The sequence below is a fragment of the Rosa chinensis genome, chromosome 2 (assembly GCF_002994745.2).
Source record: "Rosa chinensis cultivar Old Blush chromosome 2, RchiOBHm-V2, whole genome shotgun sequence".
Lineage (NCBI taxonomy): Eukaryota > Viridiplantae > Streptophyta > Magnoliopsida > Rosales > Rosaceae > Rosa > Rosa chinensis.
Window position 1 is genome coordinate 56,576,927 of NC_037089.1, and position 19,339 is coordinate 56,596,265.

Below are 19,339 nucleotides of genomic sequence, written 5' to 3' on the forward strand. Positions count from 1 at the left end.
TAAGGCGATTTCATCATCGTCCATCAATGAGACAAACTTTAGTGACAAATTGTTGGAAAGGAAAGATCTCATATTGGAAAAGTGACAAATAAAATATAACTTATAAGTGGGTAAATCACACCTAATTGTACCAAGGCATTTTGTGATTAAAAACCAACACCTAACGGGTGGTTAAGTTGGGACATTATCGGTACAATGATGGGTCACGGGCCACGTTTGTCTCTGTTTAACATGATATCAGAGCGGGTCCCTCTCCAATTACGTCTTCAATTATCATAGGCTCGAATTTGAGTTCCTTATATTGCCATCGAAAAATTCTGATTGAATTGTTACCAAGTGTCCGATGTGGGCCTTGGATTGTTATATTGGCCAAGTCTTCAATATGAGACTTGTGTCCCAATTTCTAATGTGGAAATTAGATTGTTAATTAATTTCAAGTGCAGACCTAGAGTTAGGATGTGGGTCTTGGATTGTTATATTGGTCAAGTCTCCAATATGAGACTTGTGTCCCAATTTCTAATGTGGGAATTGAATTGTTAATTAATTTCAAGTGTAAACCTAGAATTAGGATGTAGGCCTTGGATTGTTATATTGGCCAAGTCTCATTGGAGACTTGTGTCCCAATTTCTAATGTGGGAATTGGATTGTTAATTAATTTCAAGTGCAGACCTAGAGTTAGGATGTGGGCCTTGGATTGTTATATTGGCCAAGTCTCCAATATGAGACTTGTGTCCTAATTTCTAATATGTGAATTGGATTGTTAATTAGTTTCAAGTACTAAGGTTGCACGTAGGCCTGTAAATGGACCGGGTTTGGATCGGATCGACCTAAATCCAAATCCGTTTACTAAAAAAAAAATTCGATCCAAACCCGCTCCGTTAACCCGGCGGATCATTGATACCTCGATCCAAATCCGTATCCGTCGGATTAACGGATACCCGATCCGTTAATCCGATCCGTTTATAATTTCAAATATTTTTAAATTTTAAATAGTAATATTAAATTTATATCATGATACCTCATAAGATATTAATAAAATATTAAAATAATATGATCTACATGAAGAGTATCACCAAAAATACAATTATATTTTATTTTATATTTTAAAAAAATAATAATATATTAATAAAAAATAATATTTTATTATTACTAAAACGGGTCGAATCATTAACGGATCGGATCGACCTAAATCCAAATCCGATCCGTTTATTAAACGGGTTAACGGATTCGGATCATTAACGGATCAAAATGTTCGATCCAAACCCGTCCAAAAGTCATTGATCTGGAGCGGGTCCGGATCAAAATCCGGTCCATTTACAGGTCTAGTTGCACGTGAGGGAGCATGTTGGAAATGAAAGATCTCATATTAGAAAAGTGACAAATAAAATATAACTTATAAGTGGGTGAATATGAGACTTGTGTCCCAATTTCCAATGTGGGAATTGGATTGTTAATTAATTTCAAGTGCAGAGGTTGCACGTGAGGGGACGTGTTGGAAAGCAAATATCTCATATTGGAAAAGTGACAAATAAAATATAACTTATAAATGGGTGAATTTATTAGTTATATTTTATTTGTCACCCTAAGCATTGTGACTAATTTATAAAGAAATTAAGGAATTAGTTTACTAATGATTATGATTGATCATATTAGAGAGTATAAGGGCATATGTGATTAAATTAAAAGTTCAGGGGCACAGACTATTTTAGGCATAAAGTTTGAGACGGTAAAATGAATTAAAATTAACTTATAAAATATAACTTACTAATGCATAGGGTTAATTTTAAGCCTTGATCATGTGAATACTGTGTTTCTTGCATGATTAAAAACTAAAAACTAGTTTGAGTGGACAACATTATATGAATAAATTGATAGATTAGTGAATGATTAGCCATAATTGACTAAATTGGAGAGTACAAGGGCACATGTGATTAAATTAGAAGTTTGGGGGCACAATCGATTTTAAGTGTAAAGTTCATGCATGGTGGTAAAATGATTTTAGCTTTTTTTTTTTTTTTTTTTATGGGAGGTGAGATAGCAAGCTACCTCGATTACGTTAGCAAGTTAGTAACACATAGGCCTGTAAATGGACCGGGTTTGGATCGGATCGACCTAAATCCAAATCCGTTTACTGGAAAAAAAATTCAATCCAAACCCGCTTCGTTAACCTAGCGGATCATTGATACCTCGATCCAAATCCGTATCCGTCGGATTAACAGATACCTGATCCGTTTATAATTTCAAATATTTTTAAATTTTAAATAGTAATATTAAATTTATATCATGATATCTCATAAGATATTAATAAAATATTAAAATAATATGATCTACACGAAGACTGAAGAGTATCACCAAAAGTAAAATTACATTATATTTTATATTTTAAAAAAATAATAATATATTAATAAAAAATAATATTTTATTATTACGAAAATGGGTCTAATCATTAACGGATCGGATCGACTTAAATTCAAATCCGATCCGTTTATTAAACGGGTTAACGGATTCGGATCATTAACGAATCAACATATCAAAATGTTCGATCCAAACCCGTCCAATAGTCACGGATCTGGAGCAGGTCCGGATCAAAATCCGGTCCATTTACATATCTAGTAACACACCCACCCAGTCAGTTTGAGCTAAAAGAGCTAAAAAAAAATTTAAAGATTTGATAGCCCTTTTTTAAAAAACTCGTTTAATCGTGTAAATGCATCAAACATCCATAAGAAGAAGAAATTGTAAAGAGAACTATAAATAATAAAGGGACCGGACTCCTAAAATCTCAATCCAAAAGATAGAGAGACCCGCGTCCCATCTCTCTTATCCTTTCATCCCCTTCCACCCAAAATCCCAAAGACACTCACAATGTCACTCACAGCTTCACTCCTCCCCTTCTCTCCCACCAAGCTCTCCACCCAGTTCATCCATGGCTCTACTCCTCTCACTCTCCTCTCCAAACCCGCTTCCTCTCTCGCCTTCCCAACCCCACTACGCCACACCTTCCTCCAACCCATCAAGGCCCTCAAGTACCTTCAAGGCCGAGTCGTCTGCTCCACCAACGACAAGACCGTCGCCGTGGAGGTCACTCGCTTAGCCCCTCACCCAAAGTACAAGAGGAGGGTGAGGAAGAAGAAGAAGTACCAGGCCCATGACCCGGATAACCAGTTCCAGGTCGGCGACGTGGTCCAGCTTGAGAAGAGCAGACCCATCAGCAAGACCAAGACTTTCATTGCCGTGCCGCTTCCGCCGAAGAATGCGAAGAAGAAATCCGGGGAGGAAGACGCGCCCAAGGAGCTTGGGATTCCTTTGGAGTCTCAGCAGGTTTAGAGTGAGGTCCATGTTGTTGTTTCATTGTTGGTTTTGTGATTTTGGAATGAAACTGTGCTTAGTGTTTGTGATGATGTTGTGGATTTAGTGTAATTTGGTGGAAAGTAATGCAATGCTTGAGCTTTTTCGTGCTTGAAATTGGTGTGATTTTGATGGGTTGTTATGGAATTTGTTTATGCCTCTAGTCCTGATGGTATGCATATCTTGTTTCGATTGGGATTTGATGCATTGCTAATGGAGGTAGTGATGAGTGCTTGACAGCTTGAAGAAGGGGAACGTATTGGCTTTTTGAATGAAATCGGATTAATAGATACTAGAGTGGAGTGACAAGTATGATCAATGGAAAGAAGGAGGCCTAAATTTGATAAATTATGGGAAATCCACTGGAAAACTATAAAGGACTGTTTCTTGTTAATGTATTTTTATGGAAACAAGGTTGGGAGTCATTGTTTTTAAAGAGTGGGTAATACATGCTCCTGAGATTTCAAGAACTATTGATTAATTCAATACTAGCTGATTATCTAGCTGTAGGCTATTGAGTTAGGATATACAAAGTAATGCCAGCAGAGTGCACTTTTGGTCAGGTAACTTTGGTCAATACTAACGAGCAGTTAAACTAATGCTAGGAGTTGATCATCTCAAATATTGTTAGGAGGAACTGCAGAACAGTTGTTTGATAATGATCACCATGTGTCATTATGAAATTGTAGTCATTCCTTGACATTAGGAATTTATTTAGGTTTCACATTTGGGATTTGTTGGATGGCCAATGGAGGTAGTGATAAGTGCTTGAAGACGTGGAACATATTGGCTTTTGAAATGAATACAGTCTGATAGATACAAGAGTAGAGTGACAAGTTGATGAATGTGAACTTAAGAGGGCCTAAAATTGTGGGTTAAAGTCACTAGAAAACTATGAAGGATGTTGCTTGCGTGCTGAAGTTTTGTCGAAATGTGCTACTTCTTGTAGGTTGAGTATTGTATTTTATAGAGTTCAAGATATATGCTCCTGAGATTAAAAGAAGTTTAAGTTCGTCACTAGCTGCAATTTTTTAGTTTTGAATTTTTGCTAAATAAAGTAATGCCAACAGACTGCCCTTTTGGTTACCCGAAGGTAGCTTTGGTCAATACTAATGAGCAATGGAACTTATACTTGGAGTTTATCGTCTCAGTCATTGTTAGGAGGAATTGCTGAACAGTTGTTTGATAAGAATCATACTTTTCCAGTAAGAACTTTAGCTTTTGAATGGTTCTTCCATTTTACCATTGAATTCTTGTTGGTGCTTGAGTTTCCATGAGCGTGTTCCAAAATCACTTTTGTTAAGTTAAAAAGATTCCTGCTGGGACTGTTCCGTTCCCAGAGTGTGTGATGTTTTCACCATATGAGTTGCCCACTACCAATTTATATAAGAAAATTGCAATTTTGGTTGGCAGGGGAATTATGGAACTGGGGAACCAAAATTGGATTCTATTGGTTTGACGATAGACTGAAATAGGTGCAAGTATATTGTTTTAATTTTAAACACTTCCAACTTAAAAGAATTTAACTGGAAAAGGATATGTATAATTGCTGATGCAGCTACAAACGCTTCAAATGTTGCTGGTCAGAATTCATGTGCTGAGATTCATTGAAGTGACTTTTGATGCTGAAATTCTGTAAAGTTGAGAAAATATTTTGTGCTAGTTCATAGACAATATTGTCCGGATTGTAATTGAATATGCTGGTCGTTTGTGTTCCTGACTTCCTGCCGTTCAGTTCTAGGTTACTGTGCTTCTTTCTTTAAACCAACAGTGTTCGTTTAGCTAGATTCTTATGCAAGTGGTATCCTCGTACTGTAAGTACAGGAATTTTTAGGGTTAAACTGAATTTACTATATTTTGGTCTGAAAACACTGGACGTTCGCTGGCCGATACCGTTGATAATCTAGAGCTGTTTCTTTTGGAGTGGCTTAGTGTGGTAAATCTGGAGGTCATTTTCTGCTGTAATCTATGGCCTATATGAACCTTTTTCAGGAAACACAGTGCAATAAAATTAAAAACAATATCACATTGATAAATAGTTATATACAAGGAAACTAGTACAATTATAAATTATAAAGATTGTGAATAAATTTTTTTTTGCCAGAACATTTCTGTAGACTTTCTTACAAACCTAGTCCACCATTCTGACCAAAAACGAATGAAACAAACTGCAAATCCTCATCTGCTAAAACCACTGATAATTCAGCCAAAAATGAAAACCTATGTTTGACAGTAACCTATTCCTAGCTACTTCATAAAGTTGAGCTGATCAGCCATCCTCACACTGCAAGCTCGTCTTAATATTTCTCAAAGTACATGATATAAGAGTGTTGGCAGACTCTACAGACTCCACAGTTAGTTTGGCAGTAGGAGAGGTATTAGTCAAGACTTGAAATGCTACGGTTAACAAAGTTCCTCCTTCACTGTCACTGCCTCGATCTTCTTGCCTGGAAGTGATGACCATAGGCCTCGACTCCAACCCATCTGGAAGAATTGAGAACCCTGAAGACAATACGGCCATGTTGCTCGAGTCGCATCCTGTCATCACAGACTGCATGCCAGTGATATCCACCGGAGCGTAAACCACCATGGACTCGTAAGCATTTATGCAGCTATCTTGTAGAATCCACATGCTGTTCTCTTTTGATTTCATTGTCTGAAAGATTGAAATGCATGGCTGTATTATAAAATTATATGAACATTTTGCATTAGAAATATGAGGCTTATTCATAGTGTATAAAGAAAGAGAGCTCACTTGAATAGTAACAGCATTGCCACGATCTTGTCCTTTGGATAGGTTTGCAATTGTTTGCGCCGGACCCCCATTTAACATAATGTCCCACTAGCAATTGAAGAACAATTAATGTCAGATCTTATAGTACTAGTAACAAGATTATTGATTAGCAGAGTTGCAGAGTTGTAGGTAGTCATGGCTACAAACCTCGTTCCTGCGATTCTCATCTCTCAAAAAATCGAAGAGGGCATAAGGAGAGACAGGCAACCATACTGAAGAAACTGCACACAAGATCACACCAAGAGGCTCTCCCGGATCGTTCAAGTTCTTCCTGGAGGAAATCCTGATGTCATCACCTGTTTTGCTTGAGATCTTGGTCCAGGTATGGTAGCTTGATGCTCCAATTGCGCGACAAAAACTTGATGTCATTCTTTGTGCCATTTTCAAAATGCTTTTTCTCCCAGCCAATGTGGCTACTCCTGGTATTCAGTAATTATCAGTATTCTTCATCTAATAAGAGGCAATCAGTATATCTGAAGTTTATTTGACTAGGCATACCAGTTGAATCCTTCATCGGAACATTGGTTGCCATGAAGAAAACAAGCCTTTCGCATTGGAGTTGCAGCGTCGCTACCCAATGTCTTGCACCAAATGCCAGACCACTGTTGACTATACTCCGGTACATGGTCTGAACTGTGCTTTTCTGGCACTCTAAGTGCTCCACCCAGATTACCTGTAGACCATACTTATATCATTATAAACCTTGTTTGCAGCATATAAATGTATGCATGATTCTTTCATTTTCACCTGTGTTTCTGTTTTCATTTTTGTGTAGTTTTCCATTCCCTGGCCAAAGTCAGCTGTCAAAACCTTGTATGGTTTTTCATTCCTTGTTTGTAAAGTATTCAATGATGAATTGATCCATTCTTATATTCTATGCATTAAGATTGTAAATGTGGGATCAAATTTGTATGACACATCTGTATACCTTGCAATGGCCGTTTGATTTGTCTTCGATGATGCAACCAGAGGGACGTTTTCTGCATTTCACCAAGGACGCATCAATGTTATCTTCAACTTTGTCAATTGAAACATCAACAACAGCCCACTGTTCAGGACTCAGTTGCTTGCTACATCTAACGAAGTAAACTTCTCTGGTGGGCACCAAAGGTGTAAGCATTTGCAGCTCTGCAAACATCTGCAGTCAAACTCAACCTCTGAGTTTTCTTGAATCAAAAGCGATAGTTTGTCTTTAGTTCACTTGCAAGTATTTTGGAGAAACGAAACGACGACAGTACTTGCAGATAACATGCTTACCAGTTGTACAGCACCATTTCTATTGTCTCCTTCGCCATTGCTAATAACATCAACAGTGGCAGCCTTTGAGATCATAGATGGAAACATTTCCTTCCATTGATTCTACAACAAAAATAAACAAAACCTTAGCTTACAATTCTGTACCTACAAGGCCATAGTATGAAAGTTGTTCTAGTCTTTACCACATCCATGAAGCTCTGAACTAGTCTTGGGAGATCTACAAAAACCACACCCGTGTCCCTTGAGGCCTCAATGGATCTCTTTGGCCGCCCACTGGCTGGAATTTCAATGTTGAACTCTTTGATGTACTCATCATAATTAAGTATTTCACGGCCAGTCTCAACACTTCGAACCCAGAGTGGTTCTCCAGCTGTGGCCATCTTTTGAAGCTCCTCCATTGCTTGGTTAACTATCTCCATAATCCTCGACTTCTCAAGACCGAAAATTCCTGTGTAAAAGTCCAAAGAACTTCTGCTCTCCTGGTCCTGGCCAGTAGAGCTGGAAGGAGAGGATGTCCCAATAGGGTATTTTACTAGAGCTGCTCGAAGTTTTTCAACCTACATAAAGATAAGTTCGTGTACCCCGTTACTTGAAACTTTGGACACAAGACTCGTTACATTACTCAATTTACAGTAGCATCTATCAGTCGTGCTCTTGTAAACATAATTACCTCGGATTTGAGTCTCGCATTTTCGATTCGGAGTTGTTGCTCCTCGGTTGTCAAGGTGGCATCTCTGCTAGTCGTGGCACTGCCACAGTTGGGGCAACAAGCTTTGTTTATTTGCTCCCTCATCGCCTTATTCTCGTCTCGGAGTTTCTCCATTTCTCCTTTCAACAACGAGTTTTCATGGCGCTCTTGTATAGCCTTTAAACACCAATATCCCCATTTTCATTACAGTTTTCACAATTCGACTTAAAAAAAAACAAATAGTGAAAAAACAAAATTACCTTGATTTGGGTACGGCGATTTTGGAACCAAAACTTGACTTGCCTTGGAGCAAGGCCTAACTGCTTGCTCAGCTGCTGTCTTTGCTTCTCATCTGGATGGGGTGACTCCTTGAACAGCCTGCAAGCATTCCAATGAAATTAATAAAACAACAAACACTGATTAACATGTGGTCAAAACCAATCACATTCATCAGGATTTTAATCAATCTTTTCAATTGTATTCTTTTCTGTAGCTAACTAATACACATAAAAACAAAGAGCAAAAAGGGAGGCCACTAATCAAACACTGTGTTATCTTTAACTTTTCAATCTTGTTTTCTTTATGAGTGATCATGTCACTAACTCTTTGAATCTTTGTTGTAGCAGCACTAGAACATAGTACTTGTTAAAGTATATTCTTTAAAGCTGCATCCTTAGTGTGGCATGCAATTTTTATAAAAGAGAGACCGGCACAACTCAAAACCGACCAATTCCAAAACCGTGTGCATTATTCAAAGTCTCACCCAATTTCCAACAAACTAAACTTGGGTTTGTAAAAAAAAAAAAAAAAAAAAAAAAACTCATTGAATTAAGTGCTCCAAGCTGAAAATCAACGCATTGGTAAATTCAAATTCAACATAGAAAAGAGGAAATTAAATTAAGAACTACTCACGCTTCCATTTCTCGGATTTGCTCAGTGGTGTGCCTATGGTACTTTTTTCTCTTTTTCTTCTTGTTCTTGTTGTCTCCATCTCCATCATCTTCATCTGGCTCTCCTAACTCTGCATCAAAATCAATGTCCTCCGCTGATCTCGACCTCGCTGGACCAGAGTTCTCGCTGCTAATCTCAGCCGTGTCTTCTCTCGACCTCCGGCGGCCGCCTACGCTCCCTTCATCCCCTTCTTCCCCCTCCCTATTAGCCGCCGTCTCCGCCGGAGTCCCGGCATCTCGAAAAATCCCAGCCTATATATATAAATCCAACCAAACCCAAAGTGAGAAACACAACAAGAAGTAATAAAAGACAATAAAGAAAGACATGGAAATAGTAAAAGGGTTTGAGAAGAAACTAAAAAGGGTGCGTGGAGAATGTGAGGAGGATGATGATACGTACGAGGCTGAGGGAGAGAGCAGGGGAGGCAAAGAAGTCTTTGGTGCGAGAAGTTGGTGGATTGTTGGACATGTCGACGCCCATGGCAATCAAGCGCGGTGCATGTGTTATATTAAGAGAGGACGACTAGTAGTAGTACAGCTAGGAGGTGATGCAACAGACTAAAGGGTTTGTTTTATGGTTAGTAATGGAGGCGAGCTAGTTTGCAGGTGAAGCTGAGAGAGGCGGGTGCGGGGTGATTTAAGGATATAAAAACAAAAATGGAGTGAAAGAGAGGGTGTTTCTCTCTTTTGTTTTGATTTAGGAGAGAGAAAGAGAGAGAAGGCTGGTAGGGGTTGACTGTTAGATATTCTACGTGGATTGAGACTCTCAACTACCTTTGAGTCTTTGACTTGAAGCAGTTGAATATCCAACGCTTCGCTCAACGGTATTTTCAGATTCCATCCATCACAGCTTTGGCTCGGCTTTTTGGCTCAAATCCCTTTCCATTTTCAAGAATATGGAACTTCATGAGCTAAAATTTCCTATATGACGTTTACATGACAAAGCAAACCATCTTTCGATTCCACAGCACAACAATTTTGTAGTGAAAACTCTACCTTGCTCACCTAGTTGAAATCTTTTTTTTTTTTTTTGTTTCAATTATATAGTAGATTGATAGATTGATTGGATTTGCCTGTTACATCAGTTATTATAATACCTTATTAATAATTAATCTCATTATTCAATTATGTGGAATTGATAAATTCATATGGTCAAAATTTGATGTTTAGCGATGAACAAATGTTTTGGGTTTCTCGCTAATCTATTGAGCGAGGGGGCAATCATTGTTTATTTTGAGCTTTATCGCAATTCGTTATGGGTGATTCTCTATTTGTGTCAATGCTTCTTCTTTTTTGTCACATGTACATTGTGTCGTTTTGAGGTATGCAATTTGAGATTCAATATCTATCTACTCAAGGGATCATATAGGGGGCTTTTGGTAGAAAACTGTGGGATTTTGAGTTAGGGATGGTAGCTTTTGCATGAATATGAGAATGAAGATGAAGGTGTGCCGGTATTTGATGGTCGTCTGGGTTGATTTAAGAGGTGTAGTGGACGTGAGTCGGCATTTGGCGATCAACGCAACGGAGATTGCCATATTGGGGTAGTGAGGTCTTGTGGATTTGTTTGCGACTGCTATGGAGAGTATTCATAGCGGTACATTTGTATTGAAAGTAATCTCAAAAAAAAAAAAAAAAGCTAAGGTATTGAAAGCACTAAATGTGGTTGATTCCTTGATGTTAGCGCTAGCTTTATAGAGCAACCTTCTTTGTCTAGGTTTCCTTTAAGATTGCCATCACCAGGCAAAATTTTTAAGACTGAAAGAAGCAAAAGGTTCAGTCATTGTAATCCCCTTGTAGCAGCTACCAGAAATGCTGGATCCACCACAGTACCTTTAATTGGCAGAAGCTATTGCACTAAGAGATGGACTCGATCTTATGTGCACGAGAACATGGCTACACAACACTTCAAATGGAAGGGGATTCCAAACTGGTCATAGAAGCAGTCACGCAGTAAACAGGCGTATTCAACCCCCTTGAAAACTGTTAAAGATTATCCGAGACATCCATGCCATCGCTAACTTTTTTACTTTTATTAGTTTCAAACACATTTTTAGGGAAGCCAACTTCATGGCTGATGCCACTGACAATTTAGGTCATAATGTTGTAACAGGTTCAACTTGGACCAATAGAGTCCCCTTTGAGGCCTCCAGAGCCGTACTATTTGACATTGTAAATTGTGGTTGTCCTATAGGGGCTTCCAGCTCTAATTAATAAGTCTTTTTCGCGTATAAAAAAAAAAAAGAGAAAAAAAAAAGCAAAATGTTCTAATGACGGGATTGGGACATCTCTCTCCATATGGTAGACATTGCTTCGATTCTTTTGTAGTGCGTGCTTTTCTACCAAGTTTAATTGGCAAGAAAATGTGGATCAAATTACAAAGTAAAAATATTTTTGCCGTGCTCATAGAACTAAGTTGTATCATTTTCTTTATTCAATAACTAAGTTGTATTATGTGTCATCTCCATTTCTAGAAAAAATAAAAAATCTAAAAATGTCTTCTAACATTTCTTTTTATCTTTTTAATAAGAATGGATGTTGCAAGGCATTTTCACATTAATTCTATAAAAAAAAAAGGTCAAAATACTAATAGCTCTTGCAATCATTACGAGGTCAAAATACAATATGAAAGAATTAAGTAATATATGTTTAAATATCATGGCTTTAGCTTTGGGAAACATTTTTCGTCTATAATTATGTATCAATACTCAAATCACTTTCCTCGAACAAATCTCATGTGTCATTCTTAGCATAATAATTCCAAAATGGAATCTTTGAAAGAAAGTTGTGGTTGAACCTTGTTTTCAATGGTGATCCAATCTTTTAAATTGCAAATTATAGATTCCAAACAAACTCATCAGCAATAACTTTACTTTTGGGTGTTAAAGAAGCCAAGCAATCTTTATGTTAAATGGATTAACTCAAATGAATCAGATTCACATCTCATTAATATATACATTTATATGAATATATACCATTTCATTGGAAGCTAACTCAGCAGGGACTCTTAACTGCATTAAGATAAGTATCAATATTATATAGATAGTTGCTCATCTTTATTGTAATTATGATCTAATGGTCATAATATTCTCTTAAGCAACTTGATTTGGATTCAACATCAACTAGCTTAATTGGTTAATGGTTATCTACATTATTTCCTAATCTACCTATAATTACGTTTCTTAACCATATGTACCAGTGATATAGTGACGTACTGCCAACACAACCCTATAGTTAAGTTCTTATCTTTCTACAAATAACTATATGTCAAGATTAAAAAAAGTAATCATCAATTTGATGTCATTCTTGTTTAGTAAGACAATAGCCTAGCTAGTCCAAGTCGGGGTGTAGGAATTATTGAGAATGTAAATCTCATATTAAATAATGGAGGCCTTGTAAATATGTTTATAAAAATTTAGGTGTCTCCAACTATTGTCAATTAATTTTGACTATAAAGTTTAAATTATAGAATCATAATCACATTAATGTCTCACACCACCAAGTGCCTCTCTTGCAGCAATCACAACGTACACCCGGCTACCCCCACAACACTAGATACAAACGCACTCCGACCCTCACAACAATGCTCACCAAGTTCCAGCTCAACCTTGTCACGCTCAAGGGTAATGGAGAGTAAGCAAAATGATTAATTATTGACAATATCACCTCATTTTTGAAAAAAAACAAATAATAAGAGAAAAACATTAAAAATGAATGGGGCTTGGCTTCATTTTTGAAAAAAACAAATAATAAGAGAAAAACATTAAAAATGAATGGGGCTTGGCTAGAAGCCAAGCCGTGGAAGAAAGAAGACAAGAAGTTGAAGCTAACCAATTGTTAAAGGTCAAAACGTTCAGTCATGAAGAACAACCAGTACGCGACTCTGTGACCTGTGAGTGTGAGGTTTCTGGTATCAATTTTTGTTTAACATTAGTTTTATCTGTCTGTGTCTTTACATCATTTAAAGGATCCAAAGGAGTGAATGCAATTAATGAATTTGCCTCCAAGCTTTTCGAGTTATTTAAGAAAATTGAAAAACCACCCCAATCCAGTATTTGACTCAAATGCCTTTTAATCTTATTATGTTGGGAGTTGGACTTCCTGGGAAATAGACAACAGTAACATCACATGAGGAGGAGGAGGAGAATGAGGAGGAGGCAGGGGAAATTATTTTCTCCTTAAACGTAAAATTGCACACGTAAATATCAAGTACTAATTGAATTAAAATTTGAAAATGATGGAAGGAAAGCAAAATTTCATCGAATTTGAGCACAGGACTCCAATTTCATCGTCTTTGTTTCAGATTGGATAGAACAAATTTATGAAATGTTTGTACTATTAATGAAATATGACATGCAAGCTGATACAAAATTATGATACGTTTGTATTATGAAAGTGATATGTTTACATATAAAGAAAAATAGGAGAATGTAGATTAATGCATTCTTGCAATTTATTTTTGTTGGTTTGTGGTAGTAAGTAGATTTTTTTTGGCTTATATGTAAAGCTTTCGGTGTCAATAATTCTTACAAAATAAAGATGAGGAACAATGAAAATGATATCTTTGCTTTAAAAGAAAAAAGGCTAGCCCAAACTGGCCTACAACTTTTAATAGAAACAAAAGCAAAGTATATATACCTTGCGAGGGAAAACTCCAAGGGTTTTGAAAGCAACAAGAGGTATCCCCAAGCTTCTTATTATCAGACTATCTAATTAACAAACTTGTCTAATCAGTCAATAAAATTAGGATAATTATACAGACAAACAAAATCAATAGAGCAAATATTTTTTATTTTCAACACAAAATTATCAAACTATCGCTGCTTTTATAAATGGGTTTTTGTCCATTTACCCCATTTTTAGGGATTTTTTTCCCACTAACCTCATTAAGTTTTTTTAATTCTCTCTTACCCAATACACTCTAAGAAAGTTTTCCCTAATACCCTATTAAGATTTTTTTTTTGTTTTTAATTTTTTTTAATACCATTTTACCCCTCACCCCTTTGTTACTAGAGAGAGAGAACATGGAAGAAAGAGAAACCATAGGAGGCTTCGCCGGAGCCCGTCACCGGCCGCCTGATTCCGGTCACCGGTCGCAGGATTCCGGCCAACTTTCACCGGAATCCTGTCACCGGTTGCCGGATTCCGGCCAACTTTCACCGGAATCCGGTCACCAGCCGCCGGATTCCAATCACCGATTGCCGCCTACCGAAAAGATTTACTGCCCCAATAGACGTCTACTGCCCCCCAATAGACTTTTATCAGCCATGTATTGCCCCCCAATAGACGTCTATTGCCCCTAATAGACGTTTGATTACCGAAATGAAAATTAATATTCCTAAAATTACACAAATAAAATTTTGATTCAAGAAAAAAAAAAATTACATCAATTTAAAACGTCTATTGCCCCTCAATAGACATATATTGCCCCACAATAGAAGCCTATTGTCCTCCAATAGAACTTTCAGTAGTCGGAATGAGAACTAATCTTCTTAAATTTAGATAAATAAAACTTTAATTAAAGAAAAAAATGAAGAAATTATATCAATTCAAAATATCTATTACCCTCCAATAGACGTCTATTGCTCCCCAATAGACAATAGACATTCAAAACTTTCCCCCCCACCCCTGTCCCAATACTTGAAAAAAAAAAATTGATTTGGGCACCCAAAAAATGCTCTGGGCACCCAAGTCTTCTCCTTCTTCTCCCTTCGCCGGTTACAGACCTCGACTATGAGACGTGAAGAGATGGATGCCCCAATTTCTCGATTCTGTACCTTGTGGAAGCTCGCTTCTCTAGAGTAGCCGAGGCTGTTGAACTGGTTGGCGACGGAGGAATCAGGAAGAGAGGTCGGAAACAATGACGTTTAGGTGATGAGGTTGAGGGACTGGCCGCAGATCGAGACTAAATTGGCCGGCCGGAGTTCTGAAGCGAGTCTAGGGATGTTTCTGGCAAGCCTTGCATTTTATTTTTGGATGAGACAACGCCCGCTCCTTCGCCGCAGACAGCCTCAGAGTTCGTCGTCGTCGAATTCAGACCAGGTAAGCTCGACTTGATCGAACCTGGGAATGGAAGAGAGAGAGAAAGAGATCGTATGCTTCGCTGGAAATGAGAGCACAGAGATCACGACCGGCGACACCATCGGAGAGAGGACAGCGGCGACTCGGAGCTAAGAGGAACGATCGGATAAAGAGAGAGAAACCGGATCAGAGGAGGTGAGAGATAGAGAGTAGCAGTGGATGTAATTAATTAATTGAGTTAAGGGCAAAATGGTCATTTTATGTTAAATTGGGTAAGTGAGATCAAAAATCTGTTGCTGGAGTAAGTGATATCATTTTTGTTTATTTTGGGGCTTTGGGTCAAGGACCCTTTATAAATTTCCACTTGACGACTTTCTATTGGCCGATCTAACAAGCGAGTTAGGCAATAATCTGATCGAAGACCTTCCTCCGAGCCTCAAGGGACCAACATTTTCTACTTTTATATGAACTGGTGTTCAAGTATTAGGAAGAATGTCATTCTAAACACAAATCATTAACCATCACAACATCCAAGTAAGCAAGCAAGAATACAAGGGGTATGTGTTACCCGTTTAAGTTCACAAAGTCTACGAATAATTTTGCAATCCAATTAGGTTGTAATAAGACTCAATTATCAAACAGCATGAGCAGTAATTATTTCAGTTTTACATAAGGTTCCAAAGAATAGTTTTTACCGCTTCGAAAGATGACAAAAACCTACTTCCATAATTTTGGTTAAGCTAAGCAATTATCTGTGCTCAACTTCAGACCAAGGTCATTATTTAAAAAAATTTGGTGGCAAGCAGATTTAAGTAGCTCGACGGAACAATACTCCGCCAATCATGTCATGGTTAAGCAGCTTGTAACTTTTCATTTTCACTTCATAGCAGCTTGTATCTTTTTCATTTTCACTTCATCCATTCTTCCATCAACTACCCTTTGACCTTAGGTTGAGCACAACAGAATCTTGATGAAAATTTTAGCTCCTGACAATTTATAAAGAATCAAATAAGAAAATAAAAACTAAGAAAGAAAGGGTCAGAAGCACCATTATGAGCCATCACCATCTATAATTAAAGTTTTGGTGCCATATGGGTTATGATTAAGTTTATCTGCAATTCAAATCACCAATATTGTAATGTCATTCTTTCAGTTTCACCACATTAATTTCCTTTCTGCAATATATTGGTAGTTTGGAATGGTAGATAGTTCACATGATTTTCATAAACCAAATAAAGAAAACAGTATTAATTAAGTTGTTTGAGGTTCGTTTTTTGGTTTCTACCTATCGTCCTATATTGCATATATCCCTTTTTAACATCCATTGAGGAAAGCAACTAAAAAGAGAAACCAAAAAGATCCACCCCACAAGAAAGAGCTATCTCCCTCTTTCTGTCTACCTTTCTTAACTTTGCTTTACCTTTGATTTAAAGCAATTCTAGTTTTCTTGCGAAACAAGTATTTATGTCACACATAGATGGATTTCCTTCTTTTGTTCAATTTCAGGATAAAGTAAGTCAGATTAACCCAAAGAAATTTTGATAAATTTGAGGTAGGGAATACCTGAAATAGATTAAAAGGGCTTAAGAGAAAAGGGGGCCGGGCAAAGCTATACAAACAAAAGAGAGAATAAAGAAAAAATTAAGGCTGTCAAAGAAGAAAGTTAACGAATTGTAAAGATGTGCTAATGAGGGTTGGTTTTGGAAGTAAGAGATTACATCATCACATTCAGATTAATTATGCAGTAATATGATTCAGTCCTACTTTACTTGTTCCAAATTGTAATGAAGATCAAGTCTCTTTCCTGTTCAAATATCTTTGACTAGTTTATTCAAATTAGGGGAAATCGATCAAAAATAAAACATAGTACTTCAATGATTCAATTCCATGTCACCAGAAGAAACTCAGAACCTTTAGTTCATACATTTAGGATAATATAAGATATCAAGATAGCAGACGCGATAAATGTAAAGCAGCCATTAAGATGTTTTAGCACTTTCCAACTATAACAACGAGTTCAAATTCATTAGTTCAACAAGTCACCAATTCTGATGAACCTGATTACGCCAAACCTCAAAAATGTTAGTACTAAAGTAATATATATATCTAACAAAGACCGCTATATCAGGTACCTCTCGCCATCAAATGGTAGTTTAAGGTTCAATAATTCCTAGGTTTTCAAGATTATTGTTCAACAGACGAGAATTTCATCAAAACATCAACGAGCATCATCCAAAATAGTAATGTACATCTCCCTGAGACTAACAAAATAATGATATTTGAAGTATAAATTTGAAATCTTCAAGCAACCTAGTACGACACGCGATCCTCAGGGCAGCAGACTCGTAGGCCCTATGACAAGTCAAAAGACCATCCACATTTTGATGAGCGTGGTCTCATCGAGAATTGAGTCATATAAGGATGCAAGAGGACTCGATGTAATTTAGCAAAATTAACATTAGCTTCTAAGATCATATGTAGAAAAGGTTAATTATGACTTCCCATAGAACCTTGAGAGGCAGTTAGGTATTGAAGAGTGGATGGGATAGTGGCCTTTGGCCTTCAGGTGAAAAGATGCCACCATGCAAAATTTAACAGATTATTAGATAGAAATGAAATCAATGCTAAGGCGATTTTCTGGAGTATGCACTTAAAAATAGATCTTGATGAGTCTCTGAAGAATCCTATGGTAGTCATTACTAGGTGCGTCATAGTATAACATCGAGGGGCATGCCAACTGAAAATAAGACTTGATTTCCACCTAAGGTCTCCCTTCTTACTAATTGATGAACAACTAAATCATCATGTGTGCACAAACAGAAGGATTAGGTGCCACAGAAAATTACAGCTGACTGTCACTAGCTTCGTCAGTGGAATATAAAACCAGTAACTAAACAAGAACAATTTGAAATTTTACAGAGAAATCCAATAGCAGAAAATGATTACGAAGTATTATCATTCAGTTTTACCATACAACTTTAATTTCTCAGAAAGCATGTCTTTCTTTCAGCATATCCCATTCTCTAATTCATTAAAGAAAAGTTGTTACTAGTTTATGAAATATATTACACTCTAGAATATGTTGAAACTGAATTACAACAACACAGAGAGATTAGTTATTCCAGAAATTCAATGGTTTCAAGCAGGCCAAATGGTAGATTAGCTACACCAACAGACTACCTAGCTAGACAACTCTACTGGGAAAATTACAGAATTTGATCTTCAGATAATGGCATGGTAACCATCTATATTGGATGGCTGGTTACTGGTCTGCAATATTGGGCTTTCGCCAAAATTTGATAAACAACTGCTAGTCTACAGCTAACTTATGCCCTACTGACCTGATGCATGTCATCTTTTCAGACTCCCCAACATAAACCTCAAAGCATAGACATTTTCCTAAATTGAAATCGTAATTTAAATATGCTAACAATGAGTGATCTTCTATAATTTTATTCTGCATAATTGTCCAAAACAAGAACAAAAGCACTCTGCAGAAGCAAGAACTCATAGCTAGTACAGACTACAACAGCAAATATTCAATTGAAACTTTATTTAAATGAAACTTGGGCATCCTCAACCAAGGCAGAAACATCTGATAATTAAAGAGCTCATGCAATGCAGAAAGATACAAAATCATAAGATCAAGAAAGCTTTAGCACTTGTCAGAAACTTCAAGGAACCATCATCATCCTACTATTAAATATACTGACACTCACAGTTAGTAATGTTATAAATCTGTTGCTATCTGGGGGAGAATATATGGGGATGAATCACAGGATCAGTACCTGTAATTTAAAAGTTCTTTGTTATGTAACAGTTTTACTGCTAGTACTATTGCTTTCAGCTTATTCCACATTATTTCCACTACAAATATTTAATTTTTATCCAAAAAAAGAAAATAAAAAAAAGAAAGACGCTAGTCTCTACCCATTTCGGTCCAAATTCATTATTTCAAACTAACAGTAGACTTGATCATAAGTTTACACATAGTACAACAACTGTTAATGGCTTACAGAACAAGTAACTCGAGTTGTTATGGAACTCTATTCCTGTGGACTTTATCTTTATTGTTTCTGATCACGGAAAAAGTGTAGGAGATCTATTACTGGATTACTAGTTGACTTATGGGAGAGAACTCAGTATTCAACCTCTATATGAAGTTATGAACACAGGGCCTCCACTGTCCAACACTAGTAATTCAGAATCTCACCCCATACAGAGTACATCGCCGAGGGCAGTGCAGAAGATCTTGTTTAGTGATCAATGGCTTCAGATCAG

General features: G+C 37.0%; 2 protein-coding genes across 4 annotated transcripts; one reads left to right on the forward strand and one right to left on the reverse strand.

Moving 5' to 3' along the window:
* Positions 1–2,781: 2,781 nt before the first annotated feature.
* Positions 2,782–3,465, forward strand: LOC112186712 (30S ribosomal protein S17, chloroplastic). The gene has a single exon (XM_024325212.2). It carries the CDS (start codon positions 2,866–2,868, stop codon positions 3,325–3,327), a length of 462 nt encoding a protein of 153 aa, XP_024180980.1. The 5' UTR covers positions 2,782–2,865; the 3' UTR covers positions 3,328–3,465.
* Positions 3,466–5,392: 1,927 nt separating this feature from the next.
* LOC112186711 (homeobox-leucine zipper protein GLABRA 2) lies at positions 5,393–9,691 on the reverse strand. Of its 3 annotated transcripts, none has more exons than XM_040514272.1 (11): positions 9,438–9,691; positions 9,000–9,289; positions 8,348–8,465; positions 8,070–8,264; positions 7,582–7,956; positions 7,400–7,501; positions 7,071–7,280; positions 6,641–6,815; positions 6,290–6,555; positions 6,104–6,190; positions 5,393–6,025 (listed from the first exon to the last, which is right to left on the reverse strand). In XM_040514272.1, exons 1-11 carry the CDS (start codon positions 9,516–9,518, stop codon positions 5,618–5,620), a joined length of 2,307 nt encoding a protein of 768 aa, XP_040370206.1. In that variant the 5' UTR covers positions 9,519–9,691; the 3' UTR covers positions 5,393–5,617. The 3 variants fall into 3 exon arrangements, with proteins under 3 accessions (XP_040370206.1, XP_024180977.1, XP_024180978.1); XM_024325209.2 differs by having other exon boundaries at positions 6,290–6,561; XM_024325210.2 differs by having other exon boundaries at positions 5,393–6,004; positions 6,290–6,561; positions 9,438–9,690.
* Between the last annotated feature and the right edge of the window lie 9,648 nt (positions 9,692–19,339).

Excerpts from the sequence above, each read along its gene's own strand:
- LOC112186712 (XM_024325212.2), top strand. The coding sequence starts at position 2,866 with ATGTCACTCACAGCTTCACTCCTCCCCTTCTCTCCCACCAAGCTCTCC.
- LOC112186711 (XM_024325209.2), bottom strand. The coding sequence starts at position 9,518 with ATGGGCGTCGACATGTCCAACAATCCACCAACTTCTCGCACCAAAGAC. Across the intron at positions 8,265-8,347 it reads ATCGCCGTACCCAAATCAAG|GCTATACAAGAGCGCCATGA; the intron begins GTAATTTTGTTT and ends TGGTGTTTAAAG. Across the intron at positions 6,562-6,640 it reads TCCGATGAAGGATTCAACTG|GAGTAGCCACATTGGCTGGG; the intron begins GTATGCCTAGTC and ends ACTGAATACCAG.